Source organism: Budorcas taxicolor, chromosome 10, assembly GCF_023091745.1.
Source record: "Budorcas taxicolor isolate Tak-1 chromosome 10, Takin1.1, whole genome shotgun sequence".
Taxonomy (NCBI): domain Eukaryota; kingdom Metazoa; phylum Chordata; class Mammalia; order Artiodactyla; family Bovidae; genus Budorcas; species Budorcas taxicolor.
The window spans coordinates 45139391-45161571 of NC_068919.1; the positions used below are offsets into that span (position 1 = coordinate 45139391).

Here is a 22181-nt window from a genome sequence, read left to right on the forward strand (position 1 = left end):
CTTTTTTATAGGCATCTTTGACTGTGTGGATCACAATAAACTGTGGAAAATTCTGAAAGAGATGGGAATACCAGACCACCTGACCTGCTTCTTGAGAAACCTATATGCAGGTCAGGAAGCAACAGCTAGAACTGGACATGGAACAACAGACTGGTTCCAAATAGGAAAAGGAGTACGTCAAGGCTGTATATTGTCACCCTGCTTATTTAACTTATATGCAGAGTACATCATGAGAAACGCTGGGCTGGAAGAAGCACAAGCTGGAATCAAGACTGCCGGGAGAAATATCAATAACCTCAGATATGCAGATGACACCACCCTTATGGCAGATAAAGGGAAGAGGAACTAAAAAGCCTCTTGATGAAAGTGAAAGAGGAGAGTGAAAAAGTTGGCTTAAAGCTCAACATTCAGAAAACGAAGATCATGGCATCTGGTCCCATCACTTCATGGCAAATAGATGGGGAAACTGGGGAAACAGTGGACACAGTGTCAGACTATTTTGGGGGGCTCCAAAATCACTGCAGATGGTGACTGCAGCCATGAAATTAAAAGACACTTACTCCTTGGAAGGAAAGTTATGACCAACCTAGACAGCATATTGAAAAGCAGAGACATTACTTTGCCAACAAAGATCCGTCTAGTCAAGGCTATGGTTTTTCCAGTGGTCATGTATGGATGTGAGAGTTGGATGGTGAAGAAAACTGAGCGCTGAAGAATTGATGCTTTGGAATTGTGGTGTTGGAGAAGACTCTTGAGAGTCCCTTGGACTGCAAGGAGATTCAACCAGTCCATTCTGAAGGAGATCAGCCCTGGAATTTCTTTGGAAAGAATGATGGTAAAGCTGAAACTCCAGTACTTTGGCCACCTCATGTGAAGAGTTGAGTCATTGGAAAAGACCCTGATGCTGGGAGGGATTGGGGGCAGGAGGAGAAGGGCACAACAGAGGATGAGATGGATGGATGGCATCACTGACTCGATGGACATGAGTCTGAGTGAACTCCGGGAGTTGGTGATGGACAAGGAGGCCTGGTGTGCTGTAATTCATGGGGTCGCAAAGAGTCGGACACGACTGAGCAATTGAACTGAACTGAACTTGGATAAAGGTGAGCTCAACTATTTTTTTTTTTAAAGAATACAGTACAGTTTATTTTTAAATGTTCAAAAGCAAGAAAACTAAATATATTTTTTCAGATACACACATGAAGGTAAGACTTCCAGGTTTTAGCTTCAGAGTAAAACATCTGTACATGTTAAAACCTAAGTTTCAGACCTGGCTAACCCAGGGACTGAACAACACAAAATCAGGCAACAGTTTCCTGTGGGGGAGGGGTGGGGGCAGCAAGGGACTCTAAGTTCCTGCTGATGTCCCAGTTCTTAAGAAACAAGGAAGATGGGTTGTTACAGTTACAATTTTAGATATGGTACACACATTTTTTAGATAAGTGACATTACCTCACATTAAATAAGAACTGTTTTCCTTCCGCTCAATTTCAAGATTAAATTATACTTTCCATGCCCCAAAGCGGCCAAGATGACAAACTATAAAGATTAGTCCTTACACTGACAATAAATAAAAACTAATAAAAACAAAAACAACATAGGCAGAACACTTTGACCTAAATCACAGCAAGATCCTCTATGACTGATCTCCTAGAGTAATGGAAATAAAAACAGAAATAAACAAATGGGACCTGATTAAAAGTTTTTGCACAATGAAGGAAACTACAAGCAAAGTGAAAAGAAAACCGTCAGGATAGGAGAAAATAACAGCAAATGAAACACTGACAAAAGGTTAATCTTCAAAATATACAAGCAGCTCATGCAACTCATACCAGAAAAACAACACAATCAAAAAGTTGGGCAGAAGACCTAAACAGGCATTTCTCCAAAGAAGACACGCAGATGGCTAATCAACACATGAAAAGATGCTCAACATTGCTCGTTATTACAGAAATGCAAATCAAAACCACAACAAGGTATCATCTCACACCAGTCAGAACAGTCGTCATCAAAAAGTCTACAAACAATTAATGCTGGAGAGGGTGTGGAGAAAAGGGAACTTTTTGCACTGTTGGTGGGAATGCAAACTGGTATGGCCACTATGGAGAACAGTGTGTCTGCTAAGTCACTTCAGTCGTGTCCGACTCTGTGCGACCCCATAGACGGCAGCCTACCAGGCTCCCCCGTCCCTGGGATTCTCCAGGCAAGAACACTGGAGTGGGTTGCCATTTCCTTCTCCAATGCATGGAAGTGAAAAGTGAAAGTGAAGTCGCTCAGTCGTGTCCGACCCTCAGCGACCCCATGGACTGCAGCCTTCCAGGCTCCTCTGTCCATGGGATTTTCCAAACAGTGTGGAGATTCCTTTAAAAACTAGGAATAAAACTACCATACGACCCAGAAATCCCACTACTGTGAAACCATAATTGAAAGAGACACATGTACCCCAGTGTTCCTTGCAGCACTGTTTACAATAGCTAGGACATGGAAGCAATCTAGATGTCCATCAACAGGTGAAAGGATAAAGAAATTGTGGTACAGATGCACAATGGAATATTACTCAGCCATAAAAAGGAACACATTTGAGTCAGTTCTAATAAGGTTGACGAACCTAGAGCCTCTTAAATAGAGGGAAGTCAGTCAGAAAGACTAATATTGTATATTAACACGTTATCTGTGGAATCTAGAAAGATGGTACTGATGATTCCATTTGCAGGGCAGCAAAAGAGGTGCACACATAAAGATCAGACTTTTGGTGCCAGTCAGGGAGGGAGCAGGCAGGAGGACTCGAGAGCAGTACTGAAACACACATTACCACACGTACAACAGCCAGCGGGGACAAGCTGCAGATGCAGGAGACCCACTCAGTGAGCACACAGCGGGATGGGGTGGGGAGGGAGGTTGGAAGGAGGATTAAGAGGGAGGGGACATGTGCATGCCGGTGGCTGTTTGCTGCTGAAGTAAGGCAGAAACCATCACAATATTGTAAAGTAATTATCCTCCAATTAAAAATAAAATTTTAAAAATAATAAAAATAATGCTGTTAGAACAAAAAAGCGTGTCGCCTATAAAAACTCACTTACAATATATCAACTATACAGCAAAATTGTTAGTATAGTAACAGAAAAATGAATTTTATACAAGCTAAATCCACTCTAAAATTCAATAATACCCTAACTGTAATTCTTACTTTCCTAGGTCTCTTTCATCTCAGTGTCTAACAGTACCTTGCCTTTAGAAGGTACAACATAAATTTCTATTCACTGGAATTCCTAAGCCAGGGAATTCCATTAAGGATGACCATAGACCAGATGTCTGAACATTCAAACCAGACACATACCTGAATTTAGGAAGAACTGGGGAGGGTCTCCATGAATGCCCACCGTGCCTGGTCCCAAGGAGTCAGACAGGGTATTTACAAAGGAAAATACGCCACTCATGATTCCAAAGCCGAGGCCAGAAACTAAAGAGGAAGGGTAACACTGTTAAACCTTATTCACACTATGATTTCTCTTCAAATCAAATCCCCAAGGACTAGGGAACACTATTTTGCTGAAGGAAAAAGGGTGCACAGGCTGTTGGAGAAGCAGTGGGAAGTTGGCTCAGAAAAGGCAAGTGCTTGGCAAAATGATGAACCGGGGTGGGGGCCGGGGCGTGGGGGAATGGATAGTGAAATGTAGCAGAGAATTGAGAAACAACAGAAAGAGATCCAGGAGGGCTCTGAAGTGACAGGCGAGACAGAAGGATATGATATTAAAGCTCTGACTTTAATTCATGATAACAGAGTCTACGGAATTAACTGTGATGGAATTGAGCTTGAGGGGTGATTGCATTGTAAAAAGGGATCCCTCGGTCAAGCTGGGTGACTCAATTTAGGAACCTAGATCCAACCTTTAAACCATAATTCTGAAAGAAAAATATGAAAACATATTAACTGTTTTAATATGAAGAGTCTTTCCAGTACAAATTCATGAAATCAACCCAGAGAGGGTAACAGTAACATCACTTGGAAATTGTTAACTGGAGTGTATACATGTTAAAAAAACCTAACTGTCAAATTTGGTTAATAGTTAATGGACACACAGATAAGAGTCAATTGAAATCATTTTCCTTTATAAAAGGGCTCTGCTACTGCTGCTAAGTTGCTTCAGTCGTGTCCGACTCTGTGCGACCCCATAGACGGCAGCCTACCAGGCTCCTCCATCCCTGGGATTCTCTAGGCAAGAACACTGGAGTGGGTTGCCATTTCCTTCTCCAATGCATGAAAGTGAAAAGTGAAAGTGAAGTTGCTTAGTCATGTCTGACTCTTCATGATCTCAGGGACTGCAGCCCACCAGGCTCCTCCGTCCATGGGATTTTCCAGTCGAGAGTACTGGAGCTGGGTACCATTGCCTTCTCCATATAAAAGGGCTCTAGAAAGCTGTAAAAATTTAAAAAAATATACACCAATAGGCCAATGCAGTAGTAAAATACTGCTGCTGCTGCTAAGTCACTTCAGTCGTGTCCGACTCTGTGCGACCCCATAGACGGCAGCCTACCAGGCTCCTCTATCCCCGGGATTCTCCAGGCAAGAACACTGGAGTGGGTTGCCATTTCCTTCTCCAATGCATGAAAGTGAAAAGTGAAAGGGAAGTCGCTCAGTCGTGTCCGATTTTTAGTGACCCCATGGACTACAGCCTCCAAGGCTCCTCCATCCATGGGATTTTCCAGGCAAGAACACTGGAGTGGGGTGCCATTGCCTTCTCCGAAATGCTACTAGAAACCCACAAAGTTATAAAAGATAAAAATGGCTTTTATGTCAAGTTTTTTTTTTTTTTTTAATCTTCACAACACTATGCAGCTCTAACTTACCATAAGCCAGCAATCTCATAGAGGGTGCTTTCTCATATGGGTTTATAATCTTCAAACCCTCACTGGCTTTCCTAAAATAAAAACACACATATAATTTTTTTAAAGTATATATCAGAAAAACACATAAGGTATCTTAAAATTCAGATACTTAATGAGGTTTTTGATCAGATTATACACTAAATCTGAAATCCATTTACATGAATACAACAAAGCTTCAATTAACTAAAATCAACGAAAATTTCCAACCAACTTTTGCCTTTTATCTGACATTCACAAAGAATAGGAAAAAATAATATAACAAGCCATCAGGATTGGGTTTAATAAGGGGGAAAAAAGCAATATTTATGACTAAGCTTGTGTGTTAAGTGACTTCAGTCATATCCAACTCTGTGTGACCCTATGTACTGTAGCCCGCCAGGCTCCTCTGTCCAGGATTCTCCAGGCAAGAATACTGGAGTGGGTTGCCCCACCCAAGGACTGAACTCTCATCTCTTATTCTCCTGTAATGGCAGGTGATTCTTTACCACTAGCACCACCATGACTAAGCTTCAGTATCAGTTTAGTCTCTCAGTCGTGTCCGACTTTTTGCAACCCCATGGACTGCAGCACGCCAGGCCTTCCTGTCCATCACCAACTTCAGGAGTTTACTCAAACTCATGTCCATTGAGTCAGTGATGCCATCCAGCCATCTCATCCTCGGTCGTCCCCTTCTCCTCCTGCCCCCAATCCCTCCCAGCATCAGGGTCTTTTCCAATGAGTCAACTCTTCGCATCAGGTGGCCAAAGTTTTGGAGTTTCAGCTTTAGCATCATTCCTTCCAAAGAAATCCCAGGGCTGATCTCCTTCAGAATGGACTGGTTGGATCTCCTTGCAATCCAAGGGACTCTCAAGAGTCTTCTCCAACACCACAGTTCAAAAGCATCAATTCTTCAGCGCTCAGCTTTCTTTGTAGTCCAACTCTCACATCCATACATGACTACTGGAAAAACCATAGCCCTGACTAGACGGACCTTTGGGAAAGTTGGCAAAGTAATGTCTCTGTTTTTAATATGCTTCCATTTGGAAGCATCATTTAGTACAGGGACATGAGCCAGAATTTACGTGACTGTGATCTTCTTTCTCTGGAACCATAACCACCTGAAATACCCAAGTAGCCTATATAAACTCACCTATCACAGGAGTGCTTTGAAAGGCTAATGAATGCTTACAGACCTACATAATAGCAATACTCTCCATCAACAGATATAATGGTATAATAGAATCAATATATTTTGGAGGACTTCTGTTTTATATAAATTGCTCAGTAATGAATAAAAGATTTTTGATATTTAGTATAACAAAGTACTGCTATCGCAAATATATTAAAGCTCTAAACTTAAAAGTTTTGTAAACGTCCTCCTTCTATGAGGAAGGAAAGGTCTAGGGCACCAACAGTTCTCAGCGCCAATATCAGGAAGTGAAAAAGGAAAAGGCACCATCATCAGCTTCCAAGTTCTTGATGGACACAACCCACAACTTATGACATGAGGGACAGTGATTTTAATTTCACCATTTTACTGAAATGGAAATTTTTTGTTTGCATTTATTATTGTTTCTAAGAACAAAACAGGAAAAGCTCAATTTTTTGAAATATAAACTTTTAAAAACATATGATAAATCATACCAGCTTTCTTGTATGCTCTGATTCACTCCACATGTATGTGTAGGAGAGGGAAAGTACCACAGAATATGCATGTAAATACATTATTTTAGAATTTTTTAAAATAGACTTAGGCCTTTTAAAAAGTTGGAGCAATGATTATCTTACTACTTCTATAAGTGATTTTTTAAATTACCAAATCTTTATGGTATCAGCATTACCAGACAACTGAGACTACAAAAGCTTCACTTCGAGCCGAAAAAATTCTAGTGTATATTTTAGGCAATATGCAGGACCATAACTAGGATTTTTATTTCCTTCTAATTAAGATAGAAAAAACTCATTTGTGGTCACATGTCAATTTCTCACAGTGCAATGCTTTGCTAGGCTGAAAGTTACAATTCATTCATTCAAGATGAAGTACTGTTCCTAAGGCCTGAGTCATGAAATAAATTGGGGTTTCCCCGGTGGCTCAGAGGTTAAAGCGTCTGCCTGGAATGCAGGAGACCCAGGTTCGAGCCCTGGGTTGGGGAGATCCCCTGGAGAAGGAAATGGCAACCCACTCCAGTACTCTTGCCTGGAGAATCCCATGGAGCGAGGAGCCTGGTAGGCTACAGTCCATGGGGTCACAAGGAGTCGGACTCGACTGAGTGACTTCACTTTCACTTTTACAATGATAAGTGGGCTTCCCTGGTGGCTCTCAGTGGTAAAGAGTCTGCCTGCCAATGCAGGAGATGCATGTTTGATTCCTGGGTTGATACCCTGGAGAAGGAAATGGCAACGCACTCCAGTATTCTTGCCTTGAGAATTCCATGGACAGAGAAGCCTTGAAGGCTACAGTCCATGGGGCTACAAAAAAGCTGGACACTACTGAAGTGACTAAACAACAAACAACAATAAATACTTTGATTCAATTCCATATATATATATATATATATAAAAAACTGGTGTAAGCTCTCCACATTTTAATCTTGGCACCAAATTCAGGTAGCAAAAATTTTATTGAGGCAGTACTTTAAACTTAAAAGTTCAAAACCTACCTTGGCAGTGGAGATGGTTAAAATATTGATTAAACTGAAGTTCCTATATTTAATTTGGTGAAGCCTAAGAGAGCAACTTAAATGTATCTATATAAGTGTTCAGTTCTGTCGCTTAGTCATGTCTGACTCTTTGTGACTCCATGAATCGCAGCACGTTAGTCATGATTAAAGTACATAATTCTCAAACTTGCTTTAACATGTAACTATATAACATCCTTATATGCAGAGTACATCATGGGAAACGCTGGGCTGGAAGAAACTCAAGCTGGAATCAAGATTGCCGGGAGAAATGTCAATAACCTCAGATATGCAGATGACACCACCCTTATGGCAGAAAGTGAAGAGGAACTAAAAAGCCTCTTGATAAAAGTGAAAGAGGAGAGTGAAAATGTTGGCTTAAAGCTCAACATTCAGAAAACGAAGATCATAGCATCCGGTCGCATCACTTCATGGGAAATAGATGGGGAAACAGTGGAAACAGTGTCAGACTTTATTTTTGGGGGCTCCAAAATCACTGCAGATGGTGACTGCAGCCATGAAATTAAAAGACGCTTACTCCTTGGAAGAAAAGTTATGACCAACCTAGATAGCATATTCAAAAGCAGAGACATTACTTTGCCGACTAAGGTCCGTCTAGTCAAGGCTATGGTTTTTCCAGTGGTCATGTATGGATGTGAGAGTTGGACTGTGAAGAAGGCTGAGTGCCGAAGAATTGATGCTTTTGAACTGCGGTGTTGGAGAAGACTCTTGAGAGTCCCTTGGACTGCAAGGAGATCCAACCAGTCCATTCTGAAGGAGATCAGCCCTGGGATTTCTTTGGAAGGAATGATGCTAAAGCTGAAACTCCAGTACTCTGGCCACCTCATGTGAAGAGTTGACTCACTGGAAAAGACCCTGATGCTGGGAGGGATTGGGGGCAGGATGAGAAGGGGATGACAGAGGATGAGATGGCTGGATGGCATCACTGACTCGATGAACGTGAATCTGAGTGAACTCCAGGAGTTGGTGATGGACAGGGAGGCCTGGTGTGCTGCGATTCATGGGGTTGCAAAGAGTCGGACATGACTGAGCGACTGAACTGAACTGATATAACATCCAACATTTTAAAAATGTGCTAGGAAAATATTTGTCATATTCCAAAGGTTTGCTGCAGATCCATTTTGTAGAGGCAAACAAAGGCACCTGTTAATACATATCTGTCCTATTATTTATCTGCAAATCTCCAAAGGTCCTTTTGGAGGACCAAATATGGTTTCCCCAGAAGGCCAAGGAGGCTTCTCTGAATTTCCTGGCCTGAGAGTCTGCAGACTGACAGCAATACTTCCTTCCACATGTGGTCCTATGCCCTCACTACCCTCATTAAAAAGGGTAACCCATGGGGAACTTGCAGGCAGTCCAGTGGTTAGAACTCTGCACTTTCATCGCCAGGGTGCAGGTTCAATCCTTGGTCAGGGAACTAAGATCCCACAAGCAGCACAGCAATAGCCGCCGCCCCTCCCCTGCCTCCCCGCAAAAAGGCAACTCATGTTGGGCTTGTTGTCTTTTGGAACCTTGGATTAGAGCCAATAAAGCTTTGCTTTTCAGGTGGAAATCATGAAGAAAGACAACAGTAAAGAACAGCACATACTCAGCCAATCCAGGTAACTGAGGTTGTAGAATCTCAGGTCCTAAAGGGTTATTACTAAAGCCAGGACCTGATCTGTGAAAATCTACTGAAATTAGAAAACGCAAACTCAATGTGAGCCAATGATGATGACGTTAGAGTAAGAAAGTCCAGTGCAATCGGAAGCTGGGTTAAGAGAAAAGTGCCTTGTCAATGGTGGGAGGGGCCCTGCTTTCTGAACCACTTTGACCACAGCGGGGCACTGTGCTGGGTCCTGGGCACAGGTAAACCCCAGGCACTGCCAGAAAGGGGTGTGTCCACTGACATAAAAGAACAGAGATAGGAAAATATTTGGAAACTACACCCGCGTCTTCTGAGGGCCAGGTGAGAAAATGAGGAATGCACAGCCTTGAAAGAGAGAACATGACAACCATGCGAGAAACTGCTTGCCTGTGCATGGTAGAGGTGAGAAAGAGGGGAGATTTTTATTACCTTAACATAGTCTACAGTAAAAATTAAATTTGGAATGGCAGTTAACTGCTGCAAGCCAGAAATATTCAACCATAGCTGAATGTCCATCTCTTAAGGATACTGTAATTCCCATGGAACCTGAAATGTTATCTTTAATTTTTATCTGTTGCTCTTTACTATTTCCAGGAACTAATGGAACTTTCATTTTTAAACCTTTTCTAAGATACTACTTTTGTTTCTAAGCAATGGCTTCCTGGTTTTCTACTGGTGGTTTAAATTGCTTCATTATTAAAATTTCAGTATCTGTTACTAAAAGCATCCAGTAAAAAATACAGAAGCCTTGGCATTTTGGCAGGAGTAAAGGATCAAAAGCCTATTACAAGAGATGCTATTGAGGTCCTTTCTGTCTTGGTTGCACCCTTGCAATTCATAAAGTGCTTCAATGAACTCATTTGCAGAAATGAAAAAGCAGCACATTTATCATTCTACTAACTAAGCATTACTACGTGATCAAAGCCAAACTCATGACTGCCGGAAGGAAAATACTATTCCAAGTTCAAGCTGTGCTTTCAAACAGTGGTTTCACGTGAGCTCCTCATGGATCCTACAGATGACCTACTTTCTGGCCTAGAAAGGGAACTCATGCCCACTTTTTAAAAAAATGTATTTTTCTATTACAGACATGAAATCAAATGACATTATCACAAAATGAACACCTGTTTCCCCCAATACAGTCAAAATTATGGCAAGCATAACTGCCATAGGAATTATCTATTTTAGGTGATGTCAAAATAATTCTGATTTGGAACAGTTTTTGTACTTATTGTTTCAATGACTTTCTCTACCTTTATTTTTCTCTACGGCACTTATCTTGTAATATACAATGTATTTTTTTATTTATTCATTTGTTGTCTCTTTCCACTATAAGGTACCACCATGAGACTGTCTTTTAATCATGATGTATCCCCAGTACCCAGAGTAGTGCACGGCATTAAGCAAATTCTCAAGACATATTTTTTGAATGAGTGAAGGAAGGAATGAGGGCCCACAACTCAAAATACTCAATATTTTCAGGCTGGAAATGTACGATCCCCTGGCTTGGAACTATGTAGGAAGACATGGACCTTCAAATACAACAACATATTAATGTTTCAAATTACTAAGTAATAATTCAAAAATCACTGGGGAAAAAAGTAAACCAAACACTTAACTTACTTTAAAAGTTTATAATATGCAAACCGGAACATTTCTTGGATAAGGACTGAGATTAACACTCCAAAAATCAGCAAATATTTCTCTCTTGGTTCATCTTTGTTACCAATAAGGGTTGCTGTCGTGAACCAAATGAGGGAAGAAAACAGCAGAGACACCAACCAGAAGAAAGCTCTGAAAATTGGAAGGGAAAAAAGTTATAAGTGAACAGGATCAAAAACAATTTAAAAGCGGGAAAGAAAAAAGGGACTTCCTTGGTCATCCAGTGGTTAGGACTCTGAGCTTCCAATGCAGGGAGAGCAGGTTCGATTCTTGGTTGGGGAATAAGATCCCACATATCACATGGCAAAAATAATAATAATAATAATAATAATAAAATGTACAGGCTGCCACCTAACACTGAGCAGGATTCCATGTGCTATACACAGAGGGTTCTGGTTATTCATTTTAAATACAGCAGTGTGGTTTGGGGGAGAATGGATACGTGTATCCATATGGCTGAGTCCTTTGCTCTTCACCTTAATCTATCACAACATTGTAACTGGCTACAACCCAAAACAAAGTAAAAAGTTAAAAATAAATAAAATGTATAGAGCCAAGAGATGCTGCTTACAGCTGAAAGAATTACATATAAAATAAGTAAATAAAAAAAAAAACAAAACCCTGCTTGAGAAGAAAGAGATTTCCTGACAGAAAATGTTCAACTGTTCTCAATCAATGTGCAGTTTCCCTGGTGAAACAAACATGCAGTCCAAGAGGAATTTGAAATTTTTCGTTAAAAAATCACTTTTTTCAGTGACCCTTCTTTTTGTAAGTACATCTGAAGACTATTTGCCAAGGACTGTCTGGCTGGAAATTTCGTTATTTGCTAATTAAACTTCCTAATTAAAGCTTTGTGCACTGATGTGTAAATATTTTTTCCAGGAAAATGTCTATGTCTCTATTAACAGAACAGTTGTTTAAAATCCAGATGTTGAAAGCCTGTGCTCTGATCTAGATCAGTTTCCCAGGTCTGGGTTTTACAACATTCCTGTGGAGTTTAATGATTATAACAAGCTTTACAGACTTTCTGCCCAAATCTCTATTGTATTTTGTTTTGTTTTACTTGGCCACATAGGGTCTTAGTTGTGGCCAGCAGGTGTGGTTACCCCGCGGCAGGCATGTCGGATCTTGGTTCCCCAACCAGGATCGAACCAGAGTCCCCTGAACTTAATGGCAGATTCTTAACCACTGGACCACCAGTGAAGTCCCTCTATATTGGTTTTTAAATGACTCTTGTGATGCAGCACTTTCAATACAGTATGAGTGGTGAAGAAGTTCAGAAAAGGTGGGACTCACTGGCCTGGCCTCGCCGTTTCTCCTGATGCCAATTGAGACTCAACAGCACAGAGGGCCATGGGGAAGCTCCAGTAAGAGCTGCCAGACAGGTGAAAACTGGCATTACGATCACATTCGCCACAGGAGTTCGGTATTGACCAAGCTCCTGGAAAGAGATGCACTACAGGTGATGCGGAGTTTTCACAGGCTTCTTACCCTTTGGCCGCATACCTGGGTCACCTGGGTCTCTTACATTGCGTAGTCCGAATCCCACCCCCTGGACATTCCTATTCAGTTGATCACGGGTAGGGACTGGGCAGGAGTGTGTTTTAAAGCACCTGATCCCCAGATGCTTAAGGGCTCTTAACTAGTTTGGGATTAGAGATGCCTGTTTGAATCTGAGGGGCGCTCTCTCCAAATAAATCAAAAATGCATATTTGAAGTTATCCACAATTCTTTACACAGTTTTAATGTATGACGAATGCCCACCCACGGACCCTAGGCAAAGACTACCGAGCCAAGCGCCAGGGTTTTCTGAGACCCACGGCGTGAGCTCCTTCACGACGTGAGCTCGCTCTCTGAGGTCGCCGACCCTCGGAGGAGGGCAAGAAGTCCCAGGGAAAGGGGTCTCAGCTCTCCCACTTCCAATCATTCTCCGCTCTAAAACCCAACGTGATCGAGATGTTTGGTGGGGCGCCAGGGATCGCGGGTACCCCCGGCGGGGGAGGGGAGCCCCGGGTCCAGGTTTCCCGGCGCAACCGCCTTACCCAATGATGAGAAAGATGATGCGTAACGGCTCGGTGACGATGGTGAAGATGTAGAGGGCGAGCGCAGGCCCGAAGGCAATGAAGGCGCAGCCGAAGAACACGGCCGCCGTCATGGCGACCGCAGAAGCCTGCCGGGGGTGGGGGGTGGGGGCCCTGGCCTGGACACTGGGGCGCAGAGCGCCGAACCAGCTGAGCACCGGGACGAGGGCGGGGCAGGACCAGGACTGGAGGCGGGGCGAGAGGGGGGCGCCGCGGAGGGCGAGGGCGTGGTGGAGGCGGGGCGAGGTGCGCCAATGGGCGGGCCGCGGCGGTGGGCGGACCGCGGCGGAAGCAAGGGGCGCGGCGCGACGAAGGGCGGGGCGCGGCGGGGCGCGGAGGGGCGGGGCGCGGCGCGGAGGGGCGGGGCGCGGCGCGGCGCGGCGGGGCGGGGCGGGGCGCGGCGCGCGGCGCGGCGCGGGGCGCGGCGCGGCGCGCGGCGCGGCGCGGGGCGCGGCGCGGCGCGCGGCGCGGCGCGGCGCGGGGCGCGGCGCGGCGCGGGGCGGGGCGCGGCGGGGCGCGGGGCGGGGCGCGGCGGGGCGCGGGGCGGGGCGCGGCGGGGCGCGGCGGGGCGCGGCGGGGCGGGGCGCGGCGGGGCGGGGCGCGGCGCGGCGGACCTCACCGGGCTTCCGCTCTGGAGTCGTCGTTGTTGTTGGCTGCTTGCTCAGTCCTCGTGGACTCTGCGAGCCCGTGGACTGCAGCACCAGGCTTCCCTGTCCTTCACCATCTCCCGGAGTTTGCTCAGATTCTTGTCCATTGAGTTGGTGATGCCATCCAACTATCTCATCCTCTGTCGCCCCTTCTCCTCTTGCCTTCAATCTTTCCCAGCATCAGGATGAGCTGGCTCTTCGCATCAGGTGGCCAAAGTATTGGAGCTTCAGCTTCAGCATCAGTCCTTCCAATGAATATTCAGGATTGATTTCCTTTAGGGTTGACTAGTTTGGTCTCCTTACAGTCCAAGGGACTCTCGAGGGTCTTCTCCAATAACACAGTTTGAGAGCATCAATTCTTTGGTGCTCAGTCTTCTTTATGGTCCAACTCTCACATACGTACATGACTACTGGTAAAACCATAGCTTTGACTATGTGGGCCTTTGTCAGCAAAGTAATGTCTCTGCTTTTTAATGCGCTGTCTAGGTTCCTCACAGCTTTTCTTCTAAGGAGCAAGCATCTTTTAATTTCATGGCTGCAGTCATTTGCAGTGATTTTGGAGCACAAGAAAATAGTTTTTTACTGTTTCTATTGTTTCCCCATCTATTTGCCATGAAGCGATGGTACCGGATGCCATGATCTTAGTTTTCTGAATGTTGAGTTTTAAGCCAGCTTTTTCACTCTCCTCTTTCACTTCCATCAAGAGGCTCTTTAGTTCCTCTTCGCTTTCTGCCATAAGGATGGTGTTATCTGCATATCTGAGGTTATTGCTATTTCTCCCGGCAATTATGATTCCAGCTTATGCTTCATCCAGCCCAGCATTTCCCATGATATACACTGCATATAAGTTAAATAAGCAGGGTGACAACATACAGCCTTGACATACTCCTCTCCCAATTTGGAACCAGTCTGTTGTTCCATGTCCAGTTCTAACATGTCTCAAGGTGTAGTAGCTTCTGATCCAGAGGCAGAGATCGCTGGAGATTTTAGAATTGGAGCAAAGCACTCAGTCCCCTGCTGCCACTAACTGTATACATCAAGCTGGCCAAGGACACCAGCTGTGAGGTGCCTAAGAGGAGTGGAGGTCCCCAACCCCCTTTGTATCCAGGACAGGGGAAGATTCCAGATCAACTGAAGAAGAACACACAGGACATAGGCAGGATTCCATTTCTAAACAAAGGAGTCTTTTTTTTAAAGGACATTATGCCATTTGTTGACTGTACAAAACTGTAGCTGGAGTGGCTGTGACGACCCAGGTGATAACTCTCAGACTGTAAAAGCCCCGTCTCGGGGTTGTTTTGGTGAGCTAGTTTTATTTGTACTCCACTCCTGCCAAGTCTTTAAAAAATTGTTTTGAAGGCATTCATAGTAACAGGAACATCTCCCTGCTCAGTTTTTACTCGTTTGTCTCTCCCATTAATACATAAAATTTTGGAGGGCAGGGTTTTTGTTTTGTTCTTTGTTGTTTGCACAACAGCAGTGGCTCAGATGGTAAAGAATCTGCCTGCAATTCAGGAGACCTGTGTTGTATCCCAAGGTTTGGAAGTTCCCCTAGAGAAGCGAATGGCTACCCACTCCAGTATTCTTGCCTTCAGAGCAGAAGAGGGTGCTCACTAAATACCTATTCAATGAATGAAATAATTTTAAAAGTGGAATTCACAAACATTTGCTACTTTATATTAATTGAACAGTTTCTGAGAGTTTTACAAATTAAAACCAGAAGGTTTATTTCCCTGATCATTCACATCTAATAAGATTTATCTCCATGTCTAACAGTCTGGTCTTAAGTCGCTCAATCTTGTCTGACTCTGTGACTCCATGGACTGGATGGAGCCTGCCAGACTCTTCTGTCCCTGGAATTCTTTAGGCAAGAATATTGGAATGGGGTTACCATTCCCTTCTCCAGGGGATCTTCCCAACCCTATGATTGAACCCAGGCCTCCTGCATTGCAGGCAGATTATTTACTGTCTTAGCCACATTTAATGGGGATAATAATATTTAACATATTACGGATTATTTTGAGGATTGTGCCTGCTTGGTAAGTGCAATATAAGTGTTAGCCATTTCTACTTGTTCTTTATCTATCATGAATAAAGCTATTGGGAATCAACACTGAAAAGACAAAAATTGGGACCTGAATGAAGATGTTTTGCGGCTCATTTCTTTATGGTAAAATGTCATCTTTGTCCATTTAAAATAGACATATATAGTTTCTTTTTACTCCACAGAATTTTTCTTCATTTTGAAATGTCTTTTCCAGTATCTATTAAAACTCAGGTTGAGACAATAGTTGAAATTGATAAAGTGATTCACCATTAGATATATTCCTTTGGTTCTATCCTGAATCAGATTTGTCAACTGTAATTACATTACTTCAGCTTCATGCAGAAATGCCTTCATAGAAGCATATCATTCTCATGTCCTTGGTGTGAAATTAAGCTTTTTTTAATACAAGAAATTGTAAGCAGATACAATAGAGGATCCCCTGAGAAAGAGAAGCAGGCATGGCTTTATTGACATAAGAAAAGCCGTTTTTGGCCTAAGCTATTTTGTCATCTAAGCCTAGACATAATCCTTGTCCTTGAACAGGTCTTAGTAATTAATAATCTTCTTTTTAAAAATATTTATTTTTATTTATTTGGCTGTGTTGGGTCTTAGTTGTGGCATGTTGACTCTAGTTCCCTTGCCAGCTACTGAACCTGGGCCCCCTGGTTCACACTCTTAGCCACTGGACCACCAGGGATGTCCCAGTAATTAATAATCTTAAGGAAATAAAAGAATGCAGGACTGTTATCAGGCAAGAGAAGCAACAATAGTAAAGATAATACATCAGCAATAAAGACTCCCAGTTCTGTTTCAATGGTAAAGATTTGCCTGAAACCTCAGCCACCAGATCAACTGGAACCTGAGGGATGATGCATTTGACCTTTCCTGACCTTCATGACTTCAATCAACTAAAGCTTGGACTATCGTCAACCTTTGTCTCAATTCTATGCTGAATTCCCCTCTGCTCAAGCCCCTTCATGAATATGCATATACAAGTTACCTTGAAATTTCCCTGTCTCTGCTGTCTGTACATTGCTTTGAGAAAGATCCCCAGTGTTCTCCATACTTACTGCGAGTAATAAATCCTTCCTTCTCCTGATCTTTGGCTTCCTTGTGTTTTATTGCATTGACGTCCACCAAGAGGTGAACCCAGTTTTTCATGTAGCAAAATGGCTATCTACATTTTTTCTTGCAAATTTCACAAAACTATTTCATTATCATTCTTCAATATCTCTAATTTACTTTTTAAGTTCAGGGCTAGGAAAAAAGTTTTGTTTTGCCTGACAAACGCATATACTCAGCCTGAGAGCTAACTTATCATATTCAGGCTTTATCTTAATTCCCAGGAAGCTTGGAGCTAAATCTAATAGTTGATTATAGCAACTATTCTTTGTTTTAATTACAATTACTGCCATGACTTCGGAATATGGCTTATTCTTTTACCCCTATTTTGATTTGATTACCTCCATTTTAACCAAGATCTGTGTCTCCATTAAAGCTGCCTCAAATACTTTGGAAGTAGGCAACTCAACACAGAGAGCTATAGTGAAGAGAAGTCGCTCAGTTGTGTCCAACTCTTTGCAACCCCGTGGACTGTAGCCCACCAGGCTCTTCCGTCCATGGGATTCTCCAGGCAAGAATACTGGAGTGAGTTGCCATTTCCTTCTCCAGAGGATCTTCCCGACTCAGGGATCGAACCCAGGTCTCCCACCTTGCAGGCAGACACTTTAACCTCTGAGCCACCAGGGAAGCCCTTGAGAGCTATAAGTTGGGGGAATTTGTACTTATGATATCTTGACTATATCTCAGTTCAATTTTAGTCTTCAAGTCTAGTTTTAAAAAAGGGGAGGCAATGTAAAATCTGTAAGATTAGGTTTTCATCATTGGGGAAATGATGTTTTAACAATCAGTTATCCACTCTTCGAAAAACATACCTAGACCTTACAAAGAAATATGAGACAATTGTATTTAGCAGCTCTAATTATGAAATAAATGGCAACCCACTCCAGTATTCTTGCCTGGAGAATCCCATGGACAGGGGAGCCTGGCGGGCTACAGTCCATGGGGTTGCAAGAGTTGGACACGACTTAGCAACTCAACAACCACCACCAATGTAAAATGTAATGAATCAGACCCCCTATCTACGAAGATATCTTTTAAAAATTTATTTTTAATTGGTGGATAATTGCTTTACAATGTTGTATTGGTTTCTGCCATACAACAACGTGAAGCAGCCATATGTATATATATATATGTGTGTGTGTGTGTGTGTGTGTATCTCCTCCCTCTTAAACCTCCCTCCTACCCCCACCCCCAATATTAGGACATCTTTAACTGATACGTCTGTTGGAATAGAAATTAACTAGAACAAACCATCAAAATCACCAGTAAGATAATCTTCAGCATTCATGGTTATTCACTAAAAACACTTATTTCAAGCTTTCTCTGAATTACATTTATGTAATGCATTGCTGTATAAAAAGCACTTTACACTGATTTTAGCAATTCTGTTTACAAGTGAGGACTGAGAAGCTAAGTAGCAGTGCTATTGACTTCTCAAGTTTTTATGAATTTACTGAGCTTTCTCCAGAAACTCGAAAACATACTAAGTGATATTGGGAGTTAAGTCTCAAAAAGATACCTGGGGGAAGGAGGCTGACACATGCTATGGATAAGAATACAAACTGCTGGGTGTGCACCTGGAGGAGTGGGAGTGTAAAACAGTAGTATCACATTTTAGCAATTTATCCAGTAATGCTTGGACATACCTACTAGTAATTCGTAATATGCTAATGAATTCACTTGAGCTTTATTTTCTGATAGCGCTGATAGATTATACTCAACCGTTATTCATTCAAAATGCATGGCGCATGACTATGACATATCAGGCACAATGCTAGGCACAGGAGTTACACCAATGAAACAGCTGTGCATCCTGTCTTCACTGAACTTACGGTCTAGTGAAGACACCAGAGAGGCAAGTGAAAGTCGCTCAGTTGTGTCCAACTCTTTGCAACCCCAGGGACTATACAGTCTCCAGGCCAGAATACTGGAATGGGCAGCCTTTCCCTTCTCCAGGGGATCTTCCCAGCCCAGGGATCAAACCCAGGTCTCCCACATTGCAGGCGGATTCTTTACTAGCTGAGCCACAAGGGAAACCCCAAAATACTGGAGTGGGTAGGCCATCCCTTCTCTAGCAGATCTTACCGACTCAGAAATCGAACCAGGGTCTTCTGCATTGCAGGTGGATTCTTTATCAAGACAGGCAAGGACAAGGATTATGAGGATATAAGAAAGGGGAAAGTGAATCCATGTAACTCAGATTGGACTCAAACCCAGTCAAAACCCATGGTCTTTTAACTGAGATCACACACTTGTTTTCAGGACTTAATGAAACTCAGGTTTTGGATGTTCCATTGTGGAAAGAATTAAGTGAAAGACAAAGTGAGAAGTAAAAAGTGGATTTATTTAGAGAGAAGCACACTCCACAGTGTGTTGGCCATCTCAGAAGGTGAAAGTGGCCCTGAAATATGGCAAGGTTATTTTTTATGGGCTGGGTAATTTCATAGGCTGAGTGGGAGGAGTATTCCAACTATTTTGGGGGAAGGGGTGGAGATTTCCAGGAACTGGGCCACCGCCCACCTTTTGGCCTTTGATGGTTGGTCTCAGAACTATCACCATGCTGCTGGATGTGTCATTTAGCTTGCTGATGTGTTATGATGAGCATATAATGTGGCTCAAGGTCTAGTGGAAGTCAACCCATCTGCCATCTTGGACCTATTTGTTTCTTCATCCACCATCTTGGACCTATTTAGTTCTGATCAATTTATGTCATGTCCTCGGGCTACGTCATTCTTTCAAAGGTTGTACTCTGCCCTCTTCTCTCCTGTTCCAGGATAGCCAATCCAAATTTGTGAGGTATTGGTAAAGAAGATGACACCCACTCATTCAGGACTCAGCTTTGGAGTTAGTAAAGCTAGGAAGTAGGAGAGACATAGAAAGACAAGAGAAAAGGCTTCAAAGTGAAAGAAAGCAGAGCATTTCTGAGGACAGAAAGTAGGTCAGGATGTCCTTGGAGTGTGAAGAGAGAAGAGGCAAAAAAGGCCAGCAGGTTAGAGTTCACCTCAAGTTCCAGGCTTATCCAAGGGCGTGGCAGGCTCTGATATCCTTTGCAGATAATGGGAAATGGGATTCCAGATGAGAAGTTCTTGGCATCTGCAGGTACGAATCAGGGAAACAGCAGGAGTCTGGAGAAAAGCAGACAAACTCAAGAGATTTAGGAATTGTGCAAAACAAAAGTTAGTTACTGATGAGCTCCATGGAGTGAGGGAGAAGGAAAAATCAAGGATGATGGTTTCTGCAAAGATACATATATATATATATATATATATACACAAATTAATTAATTTTACTTGTGTTGACTGAAAAAAAAAAAAGGCACAACCTAAAAGTTGAGAATTTTGTTTCATTCAGCTGACTTCTTTCATTAAGCCCATAAGACAGCCTCTCAGATATTTCTGAGTTAGTGATCCAAAGAGGCAAGGAAGGAGCCAGATATATAGGAATTTTTGAAAAAGCAAAAACCTGGTAGTCAGAACATCAAAAAGATTACTGTTCATGTTAATGAATTTAGCACTTTTCTACGGGTGGGAAGATGTAAGAGTCTGGGCTCATTGAAATCGTTTCTTAGGTATGCATCTTACCTATCTAGATCTAGGGTCAGCATCCTGCTTTTCTTCATCCTGAATCCCCTCTAGGTGCTGTTTTGCGGTGTGTGTGTGGCGGGGGGTGGGGGGGTGGGGGGGTGGGGGGGTGGGGGGGTGGGGGGGTGGGGGGGGTGGGGGGGGTGGTAGATGCAGTGGCTCATGGCTTGATGGCCACAATATCCTTTGTTTGCTTATATGGCCACTGATGTGTTTCATACATACTTGCTGTGGGAGTATACTCATGTATCCCTGTAACTAATATTAAAAAACTTAAATTTTGTGAATAGGAAACATTGAAGAGAGGGGAAGAGAGGATTTACTCAATTTACTGATATATAAACAGCATTCTGGGTGATTTGTCTTATCAAAAGAAGATCCTTCTGTATTTAGTAAAGGTTAAAATAGTGTAAAATATTTAACAAAGACTAAAATAAAGATGAGGGCCAGATAATGAAGCTTCTCTTTTTATTGCCAAACTTACTGAGGCTCTGATGAATTTACTTCCAACTTAAAAAAATATTATTATATATATTTGGTTTCTGTTGTGGCACCCGGGCTCTAGAGCATGTGGGCCACCCATGGGGCATGTGCAGGCTTAGTAGTTGAGGCCCTTGTGGGAGCATGTGGGATCTTGGTTTCCTGACCAGGCATCGAACCCGAGGCCCCTGCATTGGAAGCAAGATTCTTAACCACTGGACCACCAGGGAAGTCCCCCTTTAATCTTTCTTCAAATTAAAAAGTAAATAAAGAACCAAACAACTCCTAATTTATACTTAACTTTCTTCAGTGACTGTTGATTTTGATGACTGCTGAAATTCACTCATTTTTCCCCCAACATTTCTTAAACACCTACTATATGCCAGGTCCTTTGACTGATACTGTGAATATAAAAACCAAACACTCAGTCCCCAGCCTACAAGAGCTGAGTCTAGTGGGGAAGGAAAGTAAACAGATGATTCCAATCCAGTGCTGTGACACTTTGGGCAGACATACGAGAGGGTTCCTAACCATGGATGGGGTTGTTGCTGAAGTCTTCCCACCAAACCCTTACTGAATATTGAAAGATTAGGAGAAGTCAGTCAGGCAAGGGGTGGGGAGTCAGCGGAAGGAGCAGCCTAAAGAAAGGAATGACAAAGCATGTTATATTTGGAGATGCAAGTTACTGATGAGGCTCAAAAGATATGTGTGAGTTCAAGTGTGACAAAATCAAAGGCTGAAGAGAGAGAGGTGGAGATAGCAAAGGACTTTGCCAGTCTAAAGGGTTTAAATGTGGCAGTGACAGATTTAAAAACCATTCAGCACTGTGAAAACTGGAGAGGAGGAAAATAAAATTAAGAGACTAGAAGACTGGTTAGGAGAGGTTACAGAAACCTAGGCAAAAGATAAGGAGGCCTGAACAAAGAGAAACTAACATGACATTGCAAATCAACTATAAATCATCAAAACTGCTGCAAAATATAAATAAAATTTCCCTCTCCCCAAAAACAACAACAAAAAAGAATTCTAAGTCAGATGTAAAGTTTGCTAAAATATCTCAGATCTACCATGGTTTGTGACACACACCTGGCAAATTAGAAGAAACAATTTTTTAAATGTGCATTTCAGAGAGACATGAGTATTTTCATTATGTAGTTTTTATTTTAGACGAACATTGTAAAAAAAAGTTCATCTGGAATAAAATCCTTTTTTTTTTTCTTAAAAAAACAAAACAAAACCAAACCCAAAACACAGCATCATTATCAGTACACAGCTAATGAGTTGGCTTAAACAAGATTAACAACATGGCAGGTCCACTTTATCTGCAGGTTTTTCACATTAAGCCGTTGGCGCGAAGGTAGAGTATGCT

The 22181-nt window shown here is 42.7% G+C and overlaps 1 protein-coding gene and 1 non-coding gene across 2 annotated transcripts in view; one reads left to right on the forward strand and one right to left on the reverse strand.

Annotated features, from left to right (window-relative positions):
• APH1B (aph-1 homolog B, gamma-secretase subunit) overlaps positions 1–13018 on the reverse strand; it is a 38244-nt gene extending 25226 nt beyond the window's left edge. The window contains exons 1-4 of the mRNA XM_052646938.1: positions 12897–13018; positions 10816–10986; positions 4849–4919; positions 3338–3460 (exon numbers count right to left, since the gene is read on the reverse strand). Of these exons, the coding sequence (XP_052502898.1) occupies positions 3338–3460; positions 4849–4919; positions 10816–10986; positions 12897–13009 (478 nt within the window). The 5' untranslated portion in view covers positions 13010–13018. The remainder of the gene's footprint in view (positions 1–3337; positions 3461–4848; positions 4920–10815; positions 10987–12896) is intronic.
• Positions 6948–7020, forward strand: TRNAS-GGA (transfer RNA serine (anticodon GGA)). The gene has a single exon. It is a non-coding gene; the product is annotated as a tRNA-Ser (tRNA).
• Positions 13019–22181: the final 9163 nt, after the last annotated feature.